This window comes from Populus euphratica, unplaced genomic scaffold (assembly GCF_000495115.2).
Source record: "Populus euphratica unplaced genomic scaffold, PopEup_1.0 scaffold109.1, whole genome shotgun sequence".
NCBI lineage: Eukaryota > Viridiplantae > Streptophyta > Magnoliopsida > Malpighiales > Salicaceae > Populus > Populus euphratica.
In genome coordinates, this window is record NW_011499999.1 from 25,854 (window position 1) to 50,191 (window position 24,338).

Genomic DNA, 24,338 nt, shown 5'->3' on the forward strand with positions numbered 1-24,338 from the left:
CGGTGGCGGCGGTGAGTCCTGCCGCCATGATAGGTGGTTGGTGGTAATGAGGTTTTGGGAGGGGAGGAGAGAAGGGAAATTGGGAGGTGGCCTAGAGATGTTGGAGTTGCGGGTTTAAATGAAGGAAGACCACGAGCTACTTTAGCTCTTCTTGTGGGGCATTTGTGAATTAAAAATAAATGGGGTGGAAGCAAGAGGAAGATTCTCCCCAAAGTAACCCTGCTTGTGTCCTTCAAATTTCTGTGTTGCCACTTTATTTATTTGTCTCGTTTTTTTTTTTAATTACTTCTTCTATTCTACAAGGGTTGAATAATATGGGATTGAAAATAAAATGATTTTATTGAAACTTATCTTTGTTTCTTTTATCGAAGACAAGAAAATAAATTAAATAAATCCCTTTATCATCGAAAAAAAACCTCCAAACTTGTTATTTTTCTCATATGAAAAATTACAATATCTCTTTAAAATTATCCAAATGCATTGTTATTTTCTACTTTATATAATAACCGAAGAATATTTCAAATTGATTTTATAATCTTTTAATTTAATTTCCTAAAGCAGCTCAATTTGATATCAAATATTTGATGAAAGTGATTTTTAGACCATAATTGGATTATAAATCATATTGATTAACCCATGATTACATAACATATGGTTTATATGATAATATTATTCTGAAAAATTTATTAAAACTCACATAATTAATGTATCCAATGCTAATAATAGCAACCACATATGTAACATGAAAATAATCACTTTAATATTACATTAATAACCCTTGTTTTTTCTTTTTAAAATTAGAAAATTAGGACAAACATTTCTAGTATGTTGCATATAAATGATATGCTTGTGAATTTTGTTTTATAGATGCTTGAATTGAATATGAAATATAATTTTATAAGATTAAGCATCTTGATATTGCATGATCAAAGACTCTTGTATCTACTTCAGATAGAAAACTATAGGATAATTTTTTTAGTGTAGAAAATAGATAATTTTTTTAAATTAAAGTTTGTACTATTAAATACTAAGCATAATCTCATATATGACATGAGATTAATTAATCGCTCCAATAGCACACGGATGACTATCCTTTTTATGCTATATATAACAATAGAAAATTAAAGGATAAACTTTCTTTCATGGAAAATAAATGATTTCTTATTGAAGTGTGTCCTATATAATGCTTCAAGATCACTAATCATACCTCACACATGGCACAATATTAAGTGCCTAATATTTTACTTAAATGGTTATTTTTTCCTTAAAATCAAAAGATGAAAGATAAACTTTCTTGCATGTAAATAAATTATTGTTTTTTATTTATTGAAGTTTGTTATATAAAATGCTACAATATTAAGTATAATCTAACACGTGACATAAAATTCACCATTCCATTATTAACATAACTATTTTTGTTTTTATCATAGAAATATTAGAAACTTTCTTTAATATAATATAATAATTTTTTAAGATGTTTTTATAGGTGTTTCTTGTATAAAATATTGCAATATATTTTAAAAATGTTCAAAAACATTACTGTTTTTATAATAAATTATTTTTTAAAAACCATTATAAATTTTATAAAACAGTCACATATATGATATCAAGATTCATTAATTATGAATCACAACTAAACCATGAAATTGATAGGTGTTTGAATAAATTATTATCACTAGCTAGCATGACAAATACATTCAATACTTCAATGTTGAACATAATCTCACATGTAATACAAGGTTATTTACCAATTTTATATAATGATTTTTTAAATTCAATTTATCTATTTTTATACTATGATTTTATAAATAAGTTATTTGGTCAAAAATCCATATTCTTATAGAAGGATGGTAAAAGCTAGGTCAACAAAAATATTTAAAAATACACATTCTTTGTCATAAACACGAATTGAACAAGCACATCTACGTCGAAGTTCTACAAGAGGTCAAATTTGTGACCATCCAAGTTCCAAACAAATAATAATAATAATTCAAAAGAAAAACAGAAAAAGAAGAGGAAGCTAGAAAGTGAAGTGGATTATAGCGTAATTTGGAGGAAGGAAAGGGGCAAACACCAAGGAAGTGGAGGCAAATATGAGGACACGAGGACGGTGACACATGTCAGAATCAGACAGGAGAATATGAGGCCGATGAAGCGCGTCCAGATTGTCTAGGAAACGACAGCGAATCACACATTGGACCCTTCATAAATTTGGACTGGTATTGGTCTTCACTCGCTTTCCTACTCTGCCACGTAGTATCCAGTTTCATCTCTAACCCATCATCACCTTTTTGAGAGCTTCTTGTCTGCTACTTGGCACGTTCTCATTGGCTGATTTTAGATACACATGTTCATTTTGTAGCCATCTATTGTTAAAACATTTGTTTTCAGTCGGGTAATACTCTGTTGATTAACCTCAAAACCCGGGCCAACGCCCATTGAACCGGGACCTAGATTTAAAAAAATTTAAAAAACCAGTAAGAGTTGATTTAGTTAAATTTTAATACACTGATGGTTCAATCCATTAACCTATTAAAAACTGGTTTAACTTTTTTTAAAGTAAATATTTTTATTTTAATTTTTTTATAAATTAAAAAATTTTTTTATTAATTTTTATCAACTCATATTAATTTATTATAACTAGGGCTATGAATTGAGTTAAATTAAATTAGGATTAACAATATTATGAAAAATAATAATTAAATTTTACTCAAGTCAGATTTAAAATTAATTTAATAAAAAATATGATGCAATCGACCCATTCAACATGATCAAAATGTGATTAACTTAATTGACCAGGCAAACTCGATCGAGTAAAAATCAAAACGGTGTCTTTTTTTTTTAGATTAACGTGGGTGTCCGGACCAATTTACGCGCACCACGACTAATCCCACGGGTCCTGAAGTTAACGACCATGTAAGCCTCCAGTGGCCATTATATGAGCAACCAAGGACTCGAACTTGAGATTACAGAAAGAGTAAACCCCTTAATTTCAAGTCTTTATCACTTGGCCACCACTTAAATGATTAAAATGATATCTTTTTTTTTAGCATCGAGGGGCTTGGCCTAGCGGTGGCAGGAGCCAAGCTCCTTCCATCGCACATGGGTTCGAGTCTTGGTGTGCACGCCTGTCACCCCCGCGGTGCCTTACATGCCTACTGGGTTTGCAGGGTGTTCAGTGGGCCGTGGAGATTAGTCGTGGTACGCGCAAGCTGGCCCGGACACCCCACGTAAATCCAAAAAAAAAAAAAAATGATATCTTTTTAATCCTTCGTGTACAACAACTATGGATAAAACCTGACATAGTGGCTAAGGAATAATTGGGTGTGCTTTAAGGAGTCTTTGGGCCATATAAATTAAGCACAGCACACAGTGTATACGGGCTTCTAGTGTTAATCCTGAAAGCTATGCATATCACATTTTTTTTAATACAAAATATAATCAATTGACACATGAAATAAGGTGTGTTGCTTTGTATATAAACAGAAACCAAAAAAAAAAAAACTTGTCAAAAAATTGTATGCGTGGAAATCAGAATATGTATTACCTATCATTTAATATGTTGAAGGAAGTGCATGACAAATATATGTTAATATTATCTATTTAGGACACTAAAGTAGTTCATAGAAATAATATTTTTTAAAAATAAAATTTAGAGAATAGAAAAATAAATAAATTAAACTACTGTTTTCCTTACTGGAATGATGCATAATCACATGTAAAAACAGCAACCACAAACTGAATATCCATTCACGTAATCTTTTCTATAATAGTTTTTGCTGGTTTCTAGCTCTGATATTTATATTATTAGAAAACATATTATATTAGCTTCATGATTCAGATTAATTTTAGTTTATTATTTATACTAAACTTTTCAAAGCAATTTAATTAGTTGATAATTTAAGATTTATTTACATTAATAGCAAGTTTTGATAGAATTCAATCATTGAGTTTTAGTTTTGAATTAAAATTTATTTTAATAAAATTATATTTATTTTTTAATAATTAAAGTAAATAGATATTATATTATTGATTTTTACATGATCTATAACATGTATATATCTTTGTTTTTTCTATACGTAGTTTGTTTTGGATTTCACATTGCAAAGAATTCTTTATTTTTATTTTTTTATGTTTTACCTGTTTTATTCAAGAATTTGAGTTTTTTGATGTTAAATCTATTTTTTTTCTTTTTCTTTTTGAATTATTTTCAGGCCAAACCAAGTTTTTAGTTTGTTTTCTGGTCAAATAAAAAATTTTGGGACAGAGTCAACTTGGTTAGTTAAAATTAGGTCAAGGTTTAAGATCCTATTTAGTTTGTTATGTTTTTATTAAAGGTCTTTTCTTGTTAAAAATGTGTTCGACAAACACCCTTCAAATTTATTTTAGTAGTTTTATTACAAGAAAAAATATGTTTTTTTGTTGAACAATACCTAAAAAATAAAATAAAAATAAAAACTAATAATAAAAAAATATATTTCTTTTTTTCCCTTGTATATGGCCAAAATTATAAAATCTTCCTCCATATTTTCTTATATACATAATTTGCATTTTTATCATGCTTAGAAAAAAAATATAAGAATCAATCAAAGAATATCACAATTAGTTTATGATTATCCGTTAGAACATAATCTATATTACCAAAACACAAAGAATTGTTTTTTTTTAATATAGGAGATTATAAGCTTCTACATGAGATATATTTTCAATATTAAATAAAAAAATAATTCATTTTATTTTTTATGTTTGTACATTATAAAATTAGTTTTTAGCCTAATAAGATAAATAATTTCTTATTAAAAATAATTTTTCTTAAATTTTAAATAGATCAATTATTAGAAAACACAATATTATTTTAATTAATTAAAAAGTCAAATAATTTTGAAATTTAACTAAGTGCATCAAGTTTAATAACAATACTAATAAGTTTTCTACAAATTAACTATCATTTTCTCATGTTTAATTTTTGTTTTATACAAGTTACAATGTAATGCGAGAAATAATCCAGTAATGGCTATAATTATAATATTTTCAGATTAGTTTTTACTTTTTCCATGGAGTTGATTTTAAATAACAAGTTTTCTTTAACAGTGAAAATAAACCCCCTAAATTATTATTAGTGGTGTAGTTTATAGAGTCTCTGCCTCTATAAACTCTAAAACCTTTCAAGAAAAAGAAAAAAAATTGAAAATCATAAAACCAAAATCTCTATTACTCCTAAAAAATAAAGTTTCAAAAACTCTCTAAAAAGGATTTCAATTTATTTATATCGAACCCCAAAAAATAAAATTTATTCAAAAACTATATTATCCCAAAATAAAAAAGGCAAACCTTGATGGGTATCAATAACAAATCAAATCTTTGATAAAAAAAAAAAACAAATCAAACAAAAATATGCCCTCTTGTTCTCCCCTTCCTTCCAACCCTAACCAAAATACTAACCCTTTTCATAAATCCAAACCAAAGACATAGAGTTATATGTCAAGAAAAAAGAAGAAGAACAAAGACAAAATATCAACAAGCAAGGGGGTATTATTACTTAATTATTTGTTGTCATATCTTTGAAATTCTTCAACATCTAAAGAGTGAGACTGGAAATTTGCCCAGATTTGGGAAAAACAGGGCATCTGCCAGCGAAGTTTATGCCCATCCCAACCTGGCATATGTTCTCTGAATATCTCTCTGTGTATTCCTCCATTCTTTTTTTGATTTTTAACATTTGTTATTAATTTCAATGGCGTCATCGTATATATGATTAATCTCCTGTTATCCATCACTTTTTTTTTTATTTACGTGGGGTGTCCGGGCCAGCTTACGCGCACCACGACTAATCCCCACGGCCCACTGAACAGCCTGCAAGCCCAATAAGCAGATAAGGTATCGCGGGAATGACAGACATACATAGTAAAGTTCAAACTCAAGTGCAAAAGAAAGAAACAAGCCCCTTCCCCCGCTAAGCCATAACCTCACTCGCTGTCCATCACCTTTTTAATCATGCACGTCGTGAAGGCATTGTCTATTAATTCAACAGCCAACCTTGTATATAATATTCCTTTCACCAATGTGCAGCCAAGTTTCTCTCCAATTTACAATTTTAAATCCTAAATTAATAAAACAATTTGAGCCCTTCTTGCTATAAATACTAGCCTAATCCATTAGCAATCAACAGTCATCGTCGTCTTAGCATAACATTTTCTTCTGCTTACACTTTCTGGTGCCATGGCTCTATCCTATTTCTTCTGCGCAGCCTTTATCCTCCTGTTATCGTTGTTGGTCATTGCCTCTGCTGCTGATTATGGCTATGAACCAAAGCCTGATACTGTTAAACCTGAAACTAGTTATGTCTCAACACCCAAACCCAAGCCAACTTATGATATCCCTAGCTCTGGCCATGATAAACCAAAAACTTCCTATCCAGGTTATGGATATGGCCCAAAATCAGACCTTCCCAAACCGAAGCCTGACTTTAAATATAACCCTAAACCAAACGTGGATCTACCGAAGATGACCATCCCAAAAATACCAAACCATGGTTACCACTATATCCCTATGCCACACCACCTCCCCAAACCAAAACTAAGCCATGGCAAACCAGGTTATGAGCCCGAAAGCTTGCTGCCAATTTGCGTTGAAGGTCTTATTCTTTGTAAATCAGGTTCTAACTATATTCCCGTCGAAGGTAGTAATTTCTATCCTTTAAAGTCAATGCCATGGCTAATTTACATTTGTGACATTTATTAATTAGAGATCACCTTTTTCTTGCTCCATGCAGTCGGGGAAGTCAATCTCCGGCCCCCCAGCTTTTACTTTTAGATCAATTTTTATTAAAATCTAAGAGTGTGGGCAAAATTAGCTCAAACTAACTATCAATCTCAATTTCCATCAATTTTATGCATCACGTGATGAGGAAACTGACCTTTTTACTAAATGCCTAAACAAATTCTTTTCTTTGCTACAGGAGCTAAGGTAAGGATATCGTGCACGGGGGTGGACCAGAATGGGAACGAGGCAACACGTTTCTCCTGCTTGACTGATGCAGCCGACGCCCATGGTTACTACTTCAAAACCTTGTTTCCTTTCGGTGGTCTTGGCCATAATTTAAAGCTTAAAGAATGCAAGGCCTACCTTGAAAAATCTCCATTGGAGACCTGCCAAATCCCAACAGATGTCAACAACGGAACTAATGGAGCCCTCCTTTCTTCTTACCACGTTCTCAGCAACAAGAACATTAAACTATATTCCATGCGGACTTTCTTCTACACCTCCGAAACCACATCAACTCCAGCTGGGGGTTACTAAAATTATATCTTTTCATGGCTAAATTCCTCATCATTCATCTGTTTTCTATGTTTTTTCATTAATTTTCATTCTTGTCGGTATTTATTATAATGTTGGATTTTGTTTATGCCTTGAGATCACAATGACAATAAATCATGCATGTCCTATTGTTTCTCTTGTACGCAGCATGCATAAACATGAGTAGTTTCCATATTTTTTGAGCAAACCTAATAATAGTCCCTGATCATTTATGGTTTCTCGATTGAGTTCCCCAATTAACGAGATTATCAATTAGGTCCCCCTTATACATACATTTTTCAATCTAATCCTTCTGTTAAAATTATTAGGGATGACAATATTAAATTGTACAGGTGCTAATAATTTATTTTCTAATTAATTTTACTTTTATCAAGTATTTACTTTCAATGAGAATGTCTTAACTTACACGGATATGCAACAGTAATATAAAGTATATATAAACAACATCAACATGGGTGATGACAGGAAAGTAGTCATGGGCAAAGTTTGAGTTTCACAATCTAGGACATTTCAATTGTGTTTTTTTTTATTAAAAAAAAAAGGCTTTAGAGTCCAAGTAAGAAACAATTTTCAATTATATGCATGTTGTATCAAGATTCCATCGTAAAGTATCTTTATCTTGTTTTGTCAAATGTATAGTTTTTGTTTTTTTGTTCTTGGAAAAAAACTGTCTTGCTTGTTCTAGGCTTACTCTTAATTATCTAAGGGAAGCTTTTATGGTGCTAGTATCATAGTTTTTAAAATATGATCCACTGAGTTGACATGGAATAAGCACTGGGTTTTCAGTTAATTTTATTTTATAAAAAAAAATAAAAATGATATCATTTAAAAGAAAATTAAGAATAAAAACATTAATAAATTTTGATCGAGTTTTGATCAGATTTTTTTTAGACTGACAAGATCACTAGTTAATCCAAGTTTTTGAATGGGTCATAACAGCTGGTTTTTCATCTATTTTTTATTTATTAAAATTCAATTTAATTCAAATTTTAAATCCTTCGAATTAGGAGCGAACCCACCAAATTAAATTAAGTTTTAAAATGATATTCATATTTAGAAAAAACTATGTAAATTTTATTTAAAATCTAGTTTAGGATTTGATCAAAGATATATTTTCTTAAATATCTTAAAACTAAATAATTTTATCAAAAAGTTTTGTAGCATTGAAATGAACGGATTTAATTCATTCCATTTATTTTGTTTTGTTAACCTTGACAACTGAAAAATGTAAGAAATGAAAGTCTTAAAATCAAATGGAATAAACTTAAAACCAAAGAGCCAACCAAATGTAGATTTCAAATTATATTATATTAAAAAATAAATAAATAAAAAGAAATAAGACTAAGAAAAATAGACCCCCTAACATGCATGCAATCGTGCATGGGGAGTTGAAACGCCATGCATTCTTTTCGATTCAAAGCATCTGCTTGGCATGAAGTATGAACAGCATTTCGAGGAAGAGGGTAATCAAGAAATACAGTACATTACGCGAGGAAGAGGGGATTCTTAAACGTTAACAGGTTCAGAAAGCATAAAGCAAGCGAGTGACCACAAAAGATCGGCGCGGTTTTCTTCTATGAAGCACTACTGCCTAGCCCGGGTTGCAGAGCTGAAATGGATCTAAATCTATTCAGGTATAGGTGGGACGGAGACAAGTACCAGCTCCATTATACGGTAGGCTTTCCGGCAGCTAGTTAGCCTTTCAGATCGGCGTACGCTTTCCTCTGAGGAAGTGGCTAGAGATGCGCGAGGGAGTGAAAGCCTCTCTGATTGAATGCGGGTCTTGTGTTATAGGAGCCGAAGCCGCCTAGTCTTTTAGGTCAGTCAATTAGCCCACTACGCCGCCATCAGAGAATGGATTAGAGCTGTACTGGACCTCCACTTTCGGAAAGATCACCGCGCAATGGAGACTCGCTTTTGACCTAGAAGCTGATAGATGGTGATATCTCAACAATCCATAAATGCACCTTTTCTTTTAAAATCATCTTAAATTAAATTCATGTATTTGATTTAAGTTTTTCTCTATGGTCTCGAAATAATAAATCTGATATCGATATCTAATTATTGCATGACTGACATATGCGTCAGATAAATCTGCTATAATACGTTAATACTACTGTATTAAATTATTCTTGAAAACAATTATAAACTTTGAATAATATATTTAATAATTTACTAATAATTAAACCTTTTTAATCTAGAAGTGAAAAATCAATTTATTTCAATACACCAGTCTTAATTTGGTACCTTAAAAAGGTTTAACAGAACACGTTTAATTAACTTCAAGCACTTATCCAAGAAAATCTTCTCGATTTATTTATTTTTTAATAAATAGTCATTATATTCAAAGCCCTCTTACATATAACCTTCCTGCTTGTGCAAGAAAATTGCAATTTCACGATCCCATTTTGAGACATGAAGTTAGAGTTGTGCCAAAAATCCAGAAAATCCCATGTAATGTGTTTCTCTCTCTCCTTATTTTTTCGCTCATAAATTCGCATTTTTTATCTTTGATATTAATTATTATTATGATCTTCATCTTATATTTTCTTCTTTAACAGCAATTTTTTTTAATTAGTTTCTTTAACATTTCTGTAAAAGTGAATAAAAAATCTAAACTACTCATGTTTAGTTTCCTTACATGCCACCATTGACTTAAAATTAATGATATAATTGGTATTTTTAGAAACTGCAAAAAATATTTCCATGTTAATTTCTCAAAAAAATTATCCCATGGGGAGAATATTTCATTTATCCTTAATATTAATTTGTTAATGCAAAACTCTATAAATTCTCCCCATTGTTTCTTACAAAAAAAATTGAATTAGTCTTCTCTTTCTCTTATACAATATGGAGTTATGTCCCAAATCCAGATGTTATTACAAGGTACGTAGTCTGTCTCTACACATTCTCTCTGAAAAAATATTTAATTTCTACATTTTATTTTCAAGAGAAACATTCAGTTGCTCTTCATCTATAACATGTAGCATAGGATCATACCTCACAGTAGTGGTGGACTAATGTGACGATTAATGTCTTCATAGAACATGTTTTCCTTATTATTATCTGATTATTGAAATTAATGATAGAATCTTAATTGATGATTTACAGATATTGGAGACAATGATCTCAATATTTTTGATATTGGGATCACTTGTTTCAACACTAGCAGGCGCTAGCACAGAGTACCAAGCAATAAACTGTAGAAAGCATAGTGCAGTCTTGACAGATTTTGGAGGAGTTGGTGATGGAAAAACGTCAAACACAAAGGCTTTTAAAGCAGCAATTGCCGAGCTAAGCCAGTATGCAGCAGACGGCGGAGCACAACTTATTGTACCACCAGGAAGATGGTTGACTGGGAGCTTTAACCTCAGTAGCCATTTCACTCTTTTTCTTCACAAGGATGCTGTTCTTCTTGCTTCTCAGGTATGCCTCTTGATTACCTGTTAATCTAGAGTTTCAAGAAGTAATAGTGGAGGAGCAATTTAACGATCTTTGCAAGCAGTTTTTGAGTTGTCATGGACGGTTTTGAAACGGTTTATGCTAGTAGGGGACATCAAATCATGATTTTGACACTTCTACTGAATTAGACTTTAAACCAGATCTAACATTTTTTAATTGTAGAAGTAAGACTATGATAATGTTAGATTAGATTCGTTACATGATTGGTTGTGATTACTACTTAAGAAGTATTTCACACCTTAGACCCTTCAATCTAAGCCCATAAACTTGGATGGATTTTGCCCTGAAACTGAGCCTAGGAAGACTTGTTGTAGGTTTATATTAGGCTTCTGATATGGGATATTGTCATCATCAAATGAGATAGGAAACTCTTGTTCTTGGCAACTGTTTAAACTATTTCTCATCTATATGTATATATTGATTTTTTATCTATATATTCATCATCATTTTTGTACATTTACATGATCATATTGACAGGATGAGGCAGAATGGCCTGCTTTCCCTCCATTGCCTTCCTATGGGGTAGGTAGAGATGAACATGCTGGAAGGTTTAGTAGTCTGATTTTTGGGACACATCTAACAGATGTCGTGGTCACTGGTAATCAAATCTTTAGACCTTTATGATTTTGGCCTAGTTATGAAAAATTATGCATCATTTTGATTTTTTTTTTCTTTAGCCAATTTATGTCTAATTTGGTGCCTTTGGGCTGTTCTTATTAGGTAACAATGGTACAATTGATGGCCAGGGTGCAGTTTGGTGGGACAAATTCCACCAGAAAAAATTGAAACTGACTCGACCATATCTGATTGAGTTTCTGTACTCTGATCAGGTTCAAATATCCAACCTTACATTGATTAACTCTCCATCATGGAATGTTCATCCTACATATTGCAGGTGTGACCCTTTTTGATGTGCTCAGCTTTGTGTAAAAGTTATGATTAAGCATATTATTTAGCAGATTGCATGTAATTGTGGTTCTGATGTTTTGGAAAATGCAGCAATGTGTTGATCCAGTGGTTGACAATTTTGGCACCAGTTGATTCTCCCAATACAGATGGGATCAACCCAGGTTTGAATCAATTTTCTTATTTTCAGCTTTTGCTCATGCTTGATGTGTTCAGACTTGTCCATAATCGTTTCCCTCTTCTTCTTCTTCTTCTTCTTTTATATATGTTTTTCAGATTCATCCTCAAATGTTCGTATCGAAGATTCCTTTGTAGTATCAGGGGATGACTGCATTGCAGTTAAGAGTGGATGGGATGAATATGGAATCAAATTTGGAAGGCCTACGCAACACCTAGTCATAAGAAGGTTTTCCTGCATTTCTCCTGACAGTGCTGCCATTGCTCTTGGAAGTGAAATGTCTGGTGGAATCCAGGACGTTAGAGCTGAAGATATCACAGCCCTCAGTACCCAATCTGGAGTTCGAATCAAGACTGCTGTAGGAAGAGGAGCTTATGTGAAGGACATTTTTGTAAGAAGAATGATCCTGAAGACAATGAAGTATGCCTTCTGGATGACAGGCTCTTACGGGTCACACCCTGATACGGGATATGATCCAAAAGCATTACCTGAGATCAAAGGAATAAGTTACAAAGATATAGTGGCTGAGAACGTAACCTATTCGGCGAGACTAGAAGGAATTGAGAATGATCCTTTTACAGGAATTTGCATTTCTAATGTAAACATAAGTTTAACCCAGAAACCTAAGGAACTGCAATGGAACTGCACTGACATTCAGGGAGTTTCAAGCAAAGTAACTCCTCAGCCATGCGCTGCGTTGCCGGAGAAAAGTATTGAATGTCCTTTCCCTGAAGACAGACTGCCAATTGAGGATGTAAAACTCCAAACTTGTTCTGCTAGTAGTTAGAATTTTATACTCCCGGTAATTAATGAATAAAACAAGTTGATGATCCAGACAGGACAGGTTATGTGAACGACATTTTTGTAAGAAGAATGACCCTGAAGACAATGAACTTCGTCTTTTCGATGATAGGCTCTTATGCGTCACATGCTGATGAGGGATATGATGCAAAAGCACTGCTCGAGATCACAAGAATAAACTACGAAGATGAAGTGGATGAAAACATAACTATTCAAGGAAAACTAGGACTTGTTGAGGAAAATCCTTCTATATGAATTGGCATTTATAATGAACTTGGCTAAGAAACATAACGAACAAGCATGGAACTGCACTGACATATCGGCAGTTTCAAGCAATGCGACTCCCAAGTCATGTAGTGCCATGGCAAAGAAAAGCATGGAGTGTCCTTTCCCAGAAGATAAACTTCCTATTGAGAAAGGCTCCAAACTTGTTCTGCCACTGGCTAGATCATAACCCCATTAAGCCATGATGGATCTCCAAGAGAAACGAATAAAATATGTTGATCTTCCTATATAAGCATGGACAAACTGTAGAATATGTTTATAGTCCTAAATAAGAGAAATGTGTGAATCAAGTAAAAAAAAGACTGCAATTTTTGTGCAGTTTGAATGGCTCCCTATGTTTTATTGATCAAGAATGATGAGCTGAAGGGAGAAAATTATTGATTTAGCTAATTTTGAGAGTAACTACAGATGAACAGAAATTTCATAGCTTGATCTGTACAGTTACTGGTAAACTAAAACTTGAAAAGATGTCTAAAACCTCTCAGAAGTCAGATTATCCATGATCTGTTCGGAATAAAATCTTCTTATGTCGGCAAGATTTTCTGATAGAGATTAATGTTACTCTCTTTCTCATGTGTACTGAAATCACCCACACCAAATTGGGTAACAATATGACTCTCTTGCTGTTTATATCGACAAGATGAGCCATCTCTCCTAATTCGGCGATCCTGCATCATACAAACAACATAATAAATCCAATATGTTCTGAAGTCTTCAGATGGAAATGTTCTTTGTTCTTACATCATCAAGCAGTAAGTCACGAGGCTCAAGCATGTGGATCACATCCCCCATTGTAGGCCTATGTTTTATATCACGATCAACACAGCGAAGAGCAAGCAAAAGTATTCGTTTTAGTTCCTTGGATGATGGAATTTCTGGCAATTTAGGATCCACGACAAACATGATTTGCTTATTCGCAATCATAGACTTCAACCAGTCAACCAAATATACCTGCATTCAATGACTAAGTTCTATGATCAATGAAACATTTCTTTATATACCGAAAGGAAAGCTAGCGCAGGTGCTTGAAGATAAAAAATCTATACCTGAAGCTGATTGTGATCTACAGGAGCCCTGGCACATATGATCTCCATGATAAGTATTCCAAAGCTGTAAACGTCACTTTTTTCACTCAGAACTCCAGTATATTCGTGTTCATGAGCTAAATAACTGCAAACACATCCTGCTTGACATGGTCAGCGCAAATTACCAAGTTCACTTGCAGTAACCAGGGCAAAATTCCTATGTCATAAGCAAGCTGATCCAGAGAAACTCACCCAGATGTTTCCATATTTGTTATGTCGATCCATTGAGGGCCGAAGAATTTAGCAATCCCAAAATCAGATATCTTGGGATTCCACTGGTGATCAAGCAGTACGTTGCTAGATTTTAGGTTCTGATGAATAAACTTTGGCTCGATATCTTCGTGTAGGTAGGCTAGTCTTCAGAAGCAAAAGAACATTACATCAATGGAAGAGCAAGCAGTTAAATAAATTGAAAAGAATCAGAAGATCACACAAGATACCCTTTAGCTATTCCTTGGATGATGTTCATCCGTATAGCCCATGTTAGAGGGCTGGGTTGTTCAGGACATCCATAAAGCCATTGATGCAGATTACCATTGTCAACGTACTCGCTCACAAGAATTCTAATAGAAGGAAAAACCAAGAAAAAGAGTGAGATAAATGAAATTTTATAATTGATTCTGAAGAGAAATTAATTAGCCTTGGGATGAAAAATGAAAAATTCATCTTGCGTAAAACAGTAGAGTTTCTGAAAAGAAATTTACCTGTAACCTTCTTCCATACAGTATCCAAGCAATTTGACTAAATTCTTGTGCCTGATATGCCCTATCATTTCCGCTTCTGCTATGAAGTCCTCAGCTTGACAACTGAAGATGCATTAAATCATAAGCAATTAAAAAAAATTCTGATATGCACCATTTCCTTCTCTTTGGTAATCTAGCATGCATAATTTGATGCAATCAATAAGTCATCTATCTTCTAATAAAGATTCAAAATTGAGCACCTGTTACTCAGTAGCCTCTTTACAGCCACTCGGGTAGTATCCAACAGCACGCCCCGAAACGCAACACTATAATCTCCACTTCCAATCATATTCATGTCAGCAAATCCATCCGTAACAACCTCAATCTCTTTCAAAGCAATCCGGTTTCCCCTCCATGCATCAGGAACCACAGAAGAGTACGTAGCAGTAGGCTCCAAATCAGCTACACCAGTACCACTCCATCGAGTTGTGAGCCCAGTGCTCACATTAGAACATTGATCAGTTAAAATCACCTGATGATGATGGTCTAACTTTTCAATGTTCATTTCAACCTCCGAAATCCGATGCGACAGAAGCCTTTTATCCTTGGATGGAATAGTGTAAGAATTCAGAAAACATTTCATCGAAATGGGGTTCAATAAGCGCCTTAAATGGGGATTGAAAGGTTTGGATTTTCGGCGACAAAGACAGATGAAGCAAGCAGCCATGATGACTAAAAACAGAACGGTGAAGACAGCAATCAAAGCAAGAATTAGAACCCATAATCTTATGCCAAAAAATGAGGTGTGCTTTGATAACTTGGTATCAATAGATGATGTGTTGTAGGGCATGATTTGAGAAGGAGATGAAGCTAAGGAGTGAAGTCCATGGAAAACTGAAGAGAATTTCTTGTTTTCGATAATTATGGGGATAAGAAGAGTTTGAGATTAGCCATATGACTTTGAATTTCAATCTTTGAACATATTCATCATCAACTAACCAGCGGAATAGCGGGAAAGGCTTTACTCTAAAATAAACTTAGTTACTTGAAAAAACAATTGGTAACTCTTTTTCTAGTGTGAATGTGAATCAATTTTTGCCTGTGATACGGATGGAGGGAGTGATAAAGATTTGTTACAGGTTAAAATCGAAGACCATCAAAATAGAAAGAATTTTAAAATATTTTATTTTATTTTTTCATGTTTTTTTTTATTAAAAGAATTTCACAGCACACTATTATTAATCTCTAATATAAAACTTTTATGCAACAACTAATTAAGATAAAAACAACATATTAATTTATAGATATATTTTATTCAATGAAAAAACTCAACATCCTTTCCAATACAAGCACATCATATTTTGTATCTATTCTAACCATGATTATTATGTAACAAGCAACAAAGTAAAATAACCACCATTAAATTCTAATAACAATTGACACAGACAATAATGAAGAGATAATAGTGAAGAATAAAAAATTTATTATAAGTCAAAACCTTAAAATATTAAGAACATTATAAATATAGAAAAACTCAAACTTCATAATTTTATTTCTTCATATCTCCACTTGACAAAAAGATTATTATAACTTTTTATATAGAAAAAAACTAAAACACTCTAATAATATTAAATATGAATAATAAAAATAGGAAAAGATTATTTATTCAAATATAAGAAGAAAAAACTAGAAAAGCATTATAATATAGAATAGAAATAAAATAAAATAAACTATAAAAAATATTTATTTTTCTGAAAAAATCTCTAGCATTTCTTAGATTAAGTTCTTAAACCCAGCTAGGCTTGATACATTGAACTAGAAAACTTATCCGGGTTTCAATGCTTGACCTTATCCGGGTTTCAAGTTGAACAAGTTTTTAATATTTATCCTGTGAAACCAAGAATAGAGTTGAAAATGTCAGATTAAATGGGGGCACTGAATGCTTTAGCCTCCTTACTAATTCGACAAATTCCAATTTACAGTATTGTTTCGATTTCTTTATTATTATCACGGATATAATTTTTTTATAGGTGTTCTCACTGTTGTAGAATAGCTTCTTGCTGGGCGAGAGCCCATTGTGATAGCCTGACACAGATGAGATGGAGAGTAATCGACTTCAATCGCATTCTTCAACCAGAAAAACCCACTCTGCTGCAACTATTCTGTCATTTGGAAATTAGTAGCTTCTTGTACAGTTATATGCACCAGCGTGTAGCTCCTCAGGTAACTCATGCTGTACAGTTCAAAAACTTTACATAAAAAATCCCAGGAAGCAGAAGTGTTAACAAACAGTTTGTGTGTATTTCCTGTGTGGCAGCCAAACTTCATATAGGCCCTAAAGTTCCTTTTCCTTTCCAGAATCATACCATAAGTTTAAAACTATGTTCTTTGAGCACATACAACTCAGTATCACAGAGTGACATGTCATGATATTGGGGGGATGCAAAGCTGCTCAATCACTCCAGCATCAAAATGTTTCTTTATCGGATGCAACTTGATTTCGTAGAGCTTTGGCCACAATTTTCCAGTAACTGCAATCAAATTTTGAACGTGGACAATTAAACTTAGATCATAAAACAAGAGGTCAGCTAAGACGGTATGATTCCTTGTGGAAACCATGATTTAACATAACCAAGGTAATGTTTGGAGAATGTTCTTACAAAACAAAGAATTTGTCTCATAATGTCAACTCAGCATTTGCAAAGTATGGACCACAGAAACATGTCAATGGCATTTCAAGTGAAAAAAAAAATCAAAGAAAAATCATGACAGAAACATGTCTCATAATGTACAAAGAAAAAGCTTACCGAAAAGGCGGTTGTCATTGGCATCCCATGCTATGCCATTTAAAACATCAATTCCCTGGAATGCAGTGAAAAATCCAAATACATGAATTAGGAAATGAAAATACTTCTACAAACCCACAATCTATATAAGAAAAATGAAAGAGGAAGAGAAAATGACGTAAAATCCAGTTCCTTTCAAATATTTCTTCCTCTTCCATGTAGCGAGGAAACAAATGAGAGTCATTACATCACAAACTGCTTTTACAAATTACTTATGATTAATGCTTACGTGATATCCAGCTGCTATCAAGCCTTTCCTGCAAAACAGAAAAGAAAACGAATGAGACTGAAAGGAATTGCTGAAACAAATATCCGGCACTAATAAACTATGCACAAGGAAAGTGAAAGAAAAACAGAACCTTAAATTTGGAAGGAGAATCCATCCAAGCACGGAACCATCTCTCTGTGAGATTCTTGCAATGCAATCAGTCTGCCAGACAGAATAAAAGGTTTAGGCAACATTTGGATGGAGTGTCTGTGCTGGCTTGCTTAGTAAAGTCTTTAGCATTTGGATAAAATGCAAGTGCCTGGGCCAGGTTAAGAGGATCTAAGAGAAGGGGAAAAGTTACTTGCTATCATGTAGTTCAATCACTAAACAGACGCCCAAAAACAGGATGATTGGGATAAAAGATACATAAGGCGAAGGATACATATTACAGTCATAAATGGCCTCTCTTCAGCACGCTAGTTAGTCTCTCCATAAGGGACTACTATAACCATGCCCTCACTCAAATGCCAGAATAATTATTACTGGGAAACTCTCCAATCAGTATTCAAATGAGCATAGTGAATATCTAAGAACACACCTGCCAAACATTAGCCCAAACTTCATCATTCACGAACTCTAGTTCATTGAGATAGTGTACTTCATGTCCATTATATCTGACAATTTGTTTTCCAATGACTGCATAAAAAAGACAAAAAATCAGCAATTATGCAGAGCTTAAAAGGAAAAAAAAATGAGTTCATACATTAAAATAGGAATTAGCACCATAATACAGGAAAAATACAAAGCAATTATGAGTAAAGAAACAGGTCACTGTTATGAGCAACTACATGAATTGAAGGCTGTATGAACATTGATAATGTCAGTGGGGAAACAGTTAAAAATTGTTCTAAAGAAGGATAAAAGAAAATGAACAACAAAAGACCACATAATTTTTCAGAATCTGACACTAACTGTTTTATGCAAAAAGAACCTTTCAGTGTTTGAGGGTCAAGCTGGTATAATGCTGAAGTCCCATCACTACCAAACAAAACTTTTCCATTGGTAGCCAGTCCCCAACCATCTTCCATCTCGTGAGTGAATTCCCTGATCTGCAATAAATATAAACTAAAATTACGAAATATCTGAAACTAGGACCTCTAATTCACCCCAAAAAGAAGGAATATTTTTAGCAATCATGCATGGAAAATGCAGAATGATAGTTTTACTACAAGGTAAAATTTGGTCTGCAGAGCAGTTTTATGAGCAGTAACCAATCACAATTGTAAAAGCAAACACAATACAAGATGGTAGGCATTTTGACAACCATATCATCTTAAAAAAACTTAATAAACCATTGGAATAGCAGATGTTTTGGGAATCAAATTCAGAGCAGGAGTATCCTATCGCACAAAGATGTGGTTTGGCGATACCCAAATGATATGATACAGACCTCAAAGATTCCTATATCTACATGTGTAAAATGACCTAACAACCTTATTAAATAAATAAATTTGCATATAGTAAAAGTAATTGTTTAGGCACAAACTTTGCTTAAATCATTTCTGTCATATATGAAGCCGGTTTTTGTCAACCAAGTTACTTGGAACAGACTGCAAAAGAAAATACAATAGGTATATTAGCTATTTAGCATATAATTTTTTAATTTGACTACATATATAAAACCAACAGCTGGACAAACCAGATTAACTAACTATGCAAATAAATTTAATAGGATGCTAAACTTGTAGTTGTCATTATGACTGCAAGTGAAAATGTCAAATTTCGACACATTTTAATTCCAAATACAAATATACTGAATCAACAAGAGAAAGAATTGCAGCTGAATCACACACCTTTGCTCAAGCAGGGTTAAACCTTCCCCGAAATAAGAACCATCCATCTCCTGAAGAACCTCAACCTGTACAGAGAAACACAACTTATGGTCTAAATTAAAATATCTGGCTTGTTACAAGATTACGATTTAATGTAACATTACGATTTAAAAATTGGTCATTTGTTGAACTTAAAATCACTAAAACATCTACGGACCATTCACAAAAAGAATAAAAAAAAAATCTCGATTTTTTCCTGTTGAATTCAATTGATCAGTCCATTAACAGCAGCAATAGCTAACTTAAAACTATCACTTCTATCCTAACTTCATGCATATATATGTTCATCAGTTTCAGTTCATAAAGAAAAGCCATGGAACATGATTGTAGAAACATCAAACAATAAATAAGAAACCAAACACTAAAGCGTGTACCTTCCCAGTATTAAGAGCTACTCTGCGAACAGATGACTGAAATGAAAAGGTAAATAAAATGATCAGTGAATTGAATGTAATATAAGTGTAATTGACAAGAAAAGCAGAAGACACTGCAAAGGACACCGCCTACTTTTGAAAAAAAATGCATCTCACTGAAACATCAATAATAGACACAAGTTGAAACTCAGAATCATACAATTACCAAAGGTAAATTACATAAACAACGTATGAAATGACACAGCAAAACATAAATGAAGAAGGAAAGCAAGAAAAAAAGAGAAAATCTTGAATTCCATATAAAAGAATAATACACCCACTTGCAGACATTGGAATAAACAAACTTACCTTCCCATGAAGGCCAGTTGACTCATATAGTGTACCATTTCCAGCATAAAGAAGACCCTGAAATCAAGATTATTGCAAGTCAATAAGCTATTAACAAATAATAGGCAATTCATACTCAGTGAAGAAAACTCTCAATAGTTTGGAATAGCTATCTGAAAATGTGTGCTTAGGGGTCTCAATCAGATTGCTGAGGAAACAAAAATATAAAATAAAATAAAATGAAGCAAACGAACAAGACTGAGCTACATGAATGGCATCAACTCTTTCATGCCAAGTAAACAAATATGACAATGCTGTAAGCAAAATGAGTTGACAGTCAACAAAAACTTCTGGTAGTACCATCAGAAACTGGAATCTGAACACGAGCTGGATCCAACAAAACACCTAATTTCAGTCTAACAATGAATTAAACGAATCCTCACTCAAAATGAATGACTAGTCTCCAATTTTGCTAGGTGTAGCTCTAGCATAAAGTTAAATTAAACTAAAACAAACGAAGAGTCAAGACATTTCCAATGATAAAATTTAATTAGATTTTATAGTGTTTTATTGAGCTAAATTAGAAACAGAAACGAAGGCTGCAAGACTTGCAAAAAGATCCAAACAATTATATTAAAGACAATAAAGCCAAATCAAGCAAAAACAAAGGAAACCCAGAAAAGGATTTACCTGAGTGAAGGCACTGGGATCATGAGGGAACTCACTGACGACTTGAATTGCATAGATTTTAGGAACAAAAGCAACACCACTCCAAATGCTCGATGAAACGCCCAACAGATAAACAACACCGAAAATCATGACCAAGGAAACAAAGACAGAAACTTTCTTGTACCTAAAACGAGTGGAAGATGAAGATGACATTGAAACATTGTTGAGTTTCTTCTTACGAGGTTTCGCTGCCATGGAAGGATGGATTCACTGGGACCGGACCAGTGATGGCTGGTGAGTCAAAGCTGTAACCTTAACCGCCATTGACAGATGATCCTTGTTTCTGTTGATTGGAGGATGGATAAAGTACATTTTGGTACTTATAGTTTATTAGATATTCCATTTCGAATCTTTTCACATACAAATTCTCAATATTCAACATTTATTATTAAACCCAGTCTAGTTTAACCGGTTAAAACTATATATTTATATTTTAAAACTATAAATTTATGTAAACTTGTGAGCATTTAGAAAATATTATGTCATGAATCATAATATTAAGCGTTGTAGTATTAACATTGAAAATTCTAATTTATTTAGTCATAATTATTAATGAAAAATAGTAAAATATATGTTCTATTAGTATTTTTTAATCATCTTTTTTTTTAATTTTTTATCCTTAAATATCTATATTTTTTATATTAAATTTCCACTTAAATATATAAAAAATATTTATTTAAATTTTGGTTTATGTATTAAAAAAATTGAAAGCTTTCAACTATAGAATTATTGTATGGAAATTTTAATAAAAGAATCAAATTGGGATATTAACACGATATCTAAATCATAGAGTAGTTTACCCTTTATATTTGATCAAGGGCTTGATTATATCCAAAGCCCACTAGAAATAGATTTGAAATATGGGCAACCAAACAAGATTAATTTAAGTAAATAATAGGCTTAAATGTGTTGGGTTAGATTAATTTAAGTAAATAATGGGCTGAAATGTGTTGGGCTCTCCGTCTGCTTTTGAGAGGAAATAAAATTTAAGTTTTCTATGAAAACTTTATTTTGCCTTGTGTTCATTATAAATAGCATGAGTTTTTTTTTAATTATTTGCAAGATATCTAAAGAATTTTTCTATAATTTCAAAATAATAAATTTTAAATCATTAATTAATTAATATATGATTGTCACTTGTTAAGTAAAGTTGTTATAATTTTAAAATAATAAACTTAAAATCATTAATTAATAATCCAACCTGCTAGAAATAATCTAAATGTTTAGGTTAAGGCCAATAAAATAACTTTTCTAGGCTAGAAATAATCTAATCATAAATGATTGACTATTAATATGTATGGTAAAAAAAAATCATTTTATAACAATAATTTCAAGTTGTCATAGCAAACCAATGATATTTTTCTATATAAAAAACATTGAAAAATATTTTTTTTTTTTGATAGATTATCATAGATGACAAGCATTAACGATTCATTTTCTTCTTTTTAAGAAAGTTCAAGAATCATATATGGCAAGGAAGACAAATCGTTTTCCTAACTAGACAAGTCACGTCATACAATCCTATCCTTGAACACTAATCAGTCTTGTTCATATGTTCCCTATTATACAATGCCTAAACACGAAACTAGACCAGCTCTTAAACACCATTCTCATCATGTAAAAGAATCTGTATTTTGTAATAGAGTGTTGTGCACTCACTTTTTAAAAGATTGTATTGCTATGAAGGCTAACTTAGACAATTACAAAGGTCTCAAAAATAATAAAAAAAAACATACAAAATATCAAAAACATCTCAGAACTAGTGATGAAAAAAAACATCATATGTAAGATTTTTCCTATAAAGTATGATATTACAACCTTGATCTTAGCTTTATCCTAGGGTATGATATATGAAGCTCATCACTCATTCAACATTAGTATACTAGCTAAAAAAAACACAACTACGGTATTTGTCATTACACAATAAGAGGATAAAAGTACTAAGGTATATCTTTAAAGATTTAATAAGAAAATGCTAAGTATAGAGAATTAGCTTGAACCCGTCACCACTAAAACCCTAATTAGTGGGGTCTATAACTTCTTGTTATGGGAGCATTTGTACACTCTTCATGATAAAACTTTTATCAACATGAAGAAGTAATGGAGAATTATATTTGATTAGAGGAATCCATAATAACTATACATGTCACTTATCAACATGTAATGGAGAATTATATTTGAGTAGAGGAATCCATAATAACTATACATGTCACTATCATTTTGAAAAGGTGAAATCTCCACAATGCTAGTAATCTGTCACTAAAACATAAAAAAAGCATCAAGGGGCATATTTGTTGCCACCTAGCATTTTTCAAGCTTCAAAGCACACATCTCACCATCATATTTGTTGGGATGTTGGTTGTTATTAAGAGGAAAGACTTCATGTAATATCATTTCCTAAGAAAAGTGGTTCAAGCACAAGGAACAGTACACAAGTTCTATCCTTTTCATTATGATCACGGGCAAGATATTAAGGAGTATCATGCACTTAAGAAAAAAGATAGAAATATTGATCTCTAAATGATATCTTCAATAATTTTTTAAGAAATAAATACAAATTAAACAAACTTGAAATCCTCATTATACAGTATCTGAAATAAGATAATTTTTTAGAAATTATATCTTTATTGTCTTTTGAATTTTTCAAATAAAAAACAATGATGATTTTTCATATTTGTATGTAAATATCCATGTCTCCAACAAAATAGCTTTATAAAATCTCCATAGCAAGGCATTCATGTCTCCATTTAAAATTTTCTAGGTCTCTACACTATTTATCTCTAAAAAGATTAGGAATCCTTCTTCAAGTCTTTGAACCACTTATCTCCAAAAGGATCATGGATAATTCTCCAGTTTATGTGATTGTTCATGTACTCCTAAAAGCATGTACAAAGTATATTCTAACTTTTATTCTTACTTTTCAAGATTACTTAAACAAACCAAAAAAATGAAACTCTATTTTCTCTTATAAAGACATTTATCAAAAATATTAATAAAAGCTTTTATTTTGACACAACTAATATTTTCGTAAAGATCTCAACAAGACAAACTCGTTGGCATCTTGGGTAGGAACCTTTGGAGGTAGGAATAGGTCATAGGCACCTCATAAAGGTTGCATATAACCCACTTGCTGGTTCCTATATATTGTATGTACCAATATGCTAAAAATTCAAGCTTATTCCAAACACCTTGTTTGTCTAGGCTAGAAATAAACCAGCCATTTAGGCTAGGCTTTAATGGCTAGC

General features: G+C 32.4%; 5 protein-coding genes across 6 annotated transcripts in view; 2 read left to right on the forward strand and 3 right to left on the reverse strand.

The window, feature by feature from the left end:
- LOC105140749 (beta-carotene hydroxylase 2, chloroplastic-like) overlaps positions 1–146 on the reverse strand; it is a 2,705-nt gene extending 2,559 nt beyond the window's left edge. For both annotated transcript variants that reach the window (XM_011047714.1, XM_011047715.1), the window contains exon 1: positions 10–146. In XM_011047714.1, the coding sequence (XP_011046016.1) occupies positions 10–28 (19 nt within the window). In that variant the 5' untranslated portion in view covers positions 29–146. The remainder of the gene's footprint in view (positions 1–9) is intronic.
- Positions 147–6,186: 6,040 nt separating this feature from the next.
- LOC105140750 (proline-rich protein 1-like) lies at positions 6,187–7,331 on the forward strand. The gene is made up of 2 exons (XM_011047716.1): positions 6,187–6,679; positions 6,959–7,331. Exons 1-2 carry the CDS (start codon positions 6,220–6,222, stop codon positions 7,297–7,299), a joined length of 801 nt encoding a protein of 266 aa, XP_011046018.1. The 5' UTR covers positions 6,187–6,219; the 3' UTR covers positions 7,300–7,331.
- Positions 7,332–10,363: 3,032 nt separating this feature from the next.
- LOC105140751 (probable polygalacturonase) lies at positions 10,364–12,660 on the forward strand. Its single transcript, XM_011047717.1, has 5 exons — positions 10,364–10,743; positions 11,257–11,377; positions 11,500–11,674; positions 11,779–11,849; positions 11,962–12,660. The coding sequence occupies exons 1-5, from the start codon at positions 10,441–10,443 to the stop codon at positions 12,648–12,650; spliced, it is 1,359 nt and encodes a 452-aa protein (XP_011046019.1). The 5' UTR covers positions 10,364–10,440; the 3' UTR covers positions 12,651–12,660.
- Positions 12,661–13,282: 622 nt separating this feature from the next.
- On the reverse strand, positions 13,283–15,766 carry LOC105140753 (probable serine/threonine-protein kinase At1g01540). The gene is made up of 7 exons (XM_011047718.1): positions 14,978–15,766; positions 14,739–14,840; positions 14,475–14,597; positions 14,227–14,391; positions 13,996–14,119; positions 13,691–13,900; positions 13,283–13,617 (listed from the first exon to the last, which is right to left on the reverse strand). Exons 1-7 carry the CDS (start codon positions 15,565–15,567, stop codon positions 13,474–13,476), a joined length of 1,458 nt encoding a protein of 485 aa, XP_011046020.1. The 5' UTR covers positions 15,568–15,766; the 3' UTR covers positions 13,283–13,473.
- Positions 15,767–16,845: 1,079 nt separating this feature from the next.
- Positions 16,846–21,372, reverse strand: LOC105140754 (glutaminyl-peptide cyclotransferase-like). Its single transcript, XM_011047719.1, has 11 exons — positions 21,055–21,372; positions 20,386–20,442; positions 20,038–20,073; positions 19,625–19,689; positions 19,318–19,381; positions 18,763–18,880; positions 18,370–18,467; positions 17,923–17,993; positions 17,793–17,820; positions 17,525–17,579; positions 16,846–17,248 (listed from the first exon to the last, which is right to left on the reverse strand). Exons 1-11 carry the CDS (start codon positions 21,286–21,288, stop codon positions 17,142–17,144), a joined length of 933 nt encoding a protein of 310 aa, XP_011046021.1. The 5' UTR covers positions 21,289–21,372; the 3' UTR covers positions 16,846–17,141.
- Positions 21,373–24,338: the final 2,966 nt, after the last annotated feature.

Coding starts and splice junctions, on each gene's coding strand:
- LOC105140751 (XM_011047717.1), top strand. CDS start 10,441: ATGATCTCAATATTTTTGATATTGGGATCACTTGTTTCAACACTAGCA. Junction 10,744..11,256: donor CTGTTCTTCTTGCTTCTCAG/GTATGCCTCTTG, acceptor TCATATTGACAG/GATGAGGCAGAATGGCCTGC. Junction 11,675..11,778: donor GTTCATCCTACATATTGCAG/GTGTGACCCTTT, acceptor TGGAAAATGCAG/CAATGTGTTGATCCAGTGGT.
- LOC105140750 (XM_011047716.1), top strand. CDS start 6,220: ATGGCTCTATCCTATTTCTTCTGCGCAGCCTTTATCCTCCTGTTATCG. Junction 6,680..6,958: donor TAACTATATTCCCGTCGAAG/GTAGTAATTTCT, acceptor TCTTTGCTACAG/GAGCTAAGGTAAGGATATCG.
- LOC105140754 (XM_011047719.1), bottom strand. CDS start 21,288: ATGGCAGCGAAACCTCGTAAGAAGAAACTCAACAATGTTTCAATGTCA. Junction 20,074..20,385: donor CAACTGGCCTTCATGGGAAG/GTAAGTTTGTTT, acceptor TTTTCATTTCAG/TCATCTGTTCGCAGAGTAGC. Junction 19,382..19,624: donor TTAACCCTGCTTGAGCAAAG/GTGTGTGATTCA, acceptor TTTCTTTTGCAG/TCTGTTCCAAGTAACTTGGT.
- LOC105140753 (XM_011047718.1), bottom strand. CDS start 15,567: ATGCCCTACAACACATCATCTATTGATACCAAGTTATCAAAGCACACC. Junction 14,841..14,977: donor AAGAGGCTACTGAGTAACAG/GTGCTCAATTTT, acceptor ATGCATCTTCAG/TTGTCAAGCTGAGGACTTCA. Junction 14,120..14,226: donor ACAAATATGGAAACATCTGG/GTGAGTTTCTCT, acceptor ATGTGTTTGCAG/TTATTTAGCTCATGAACACG.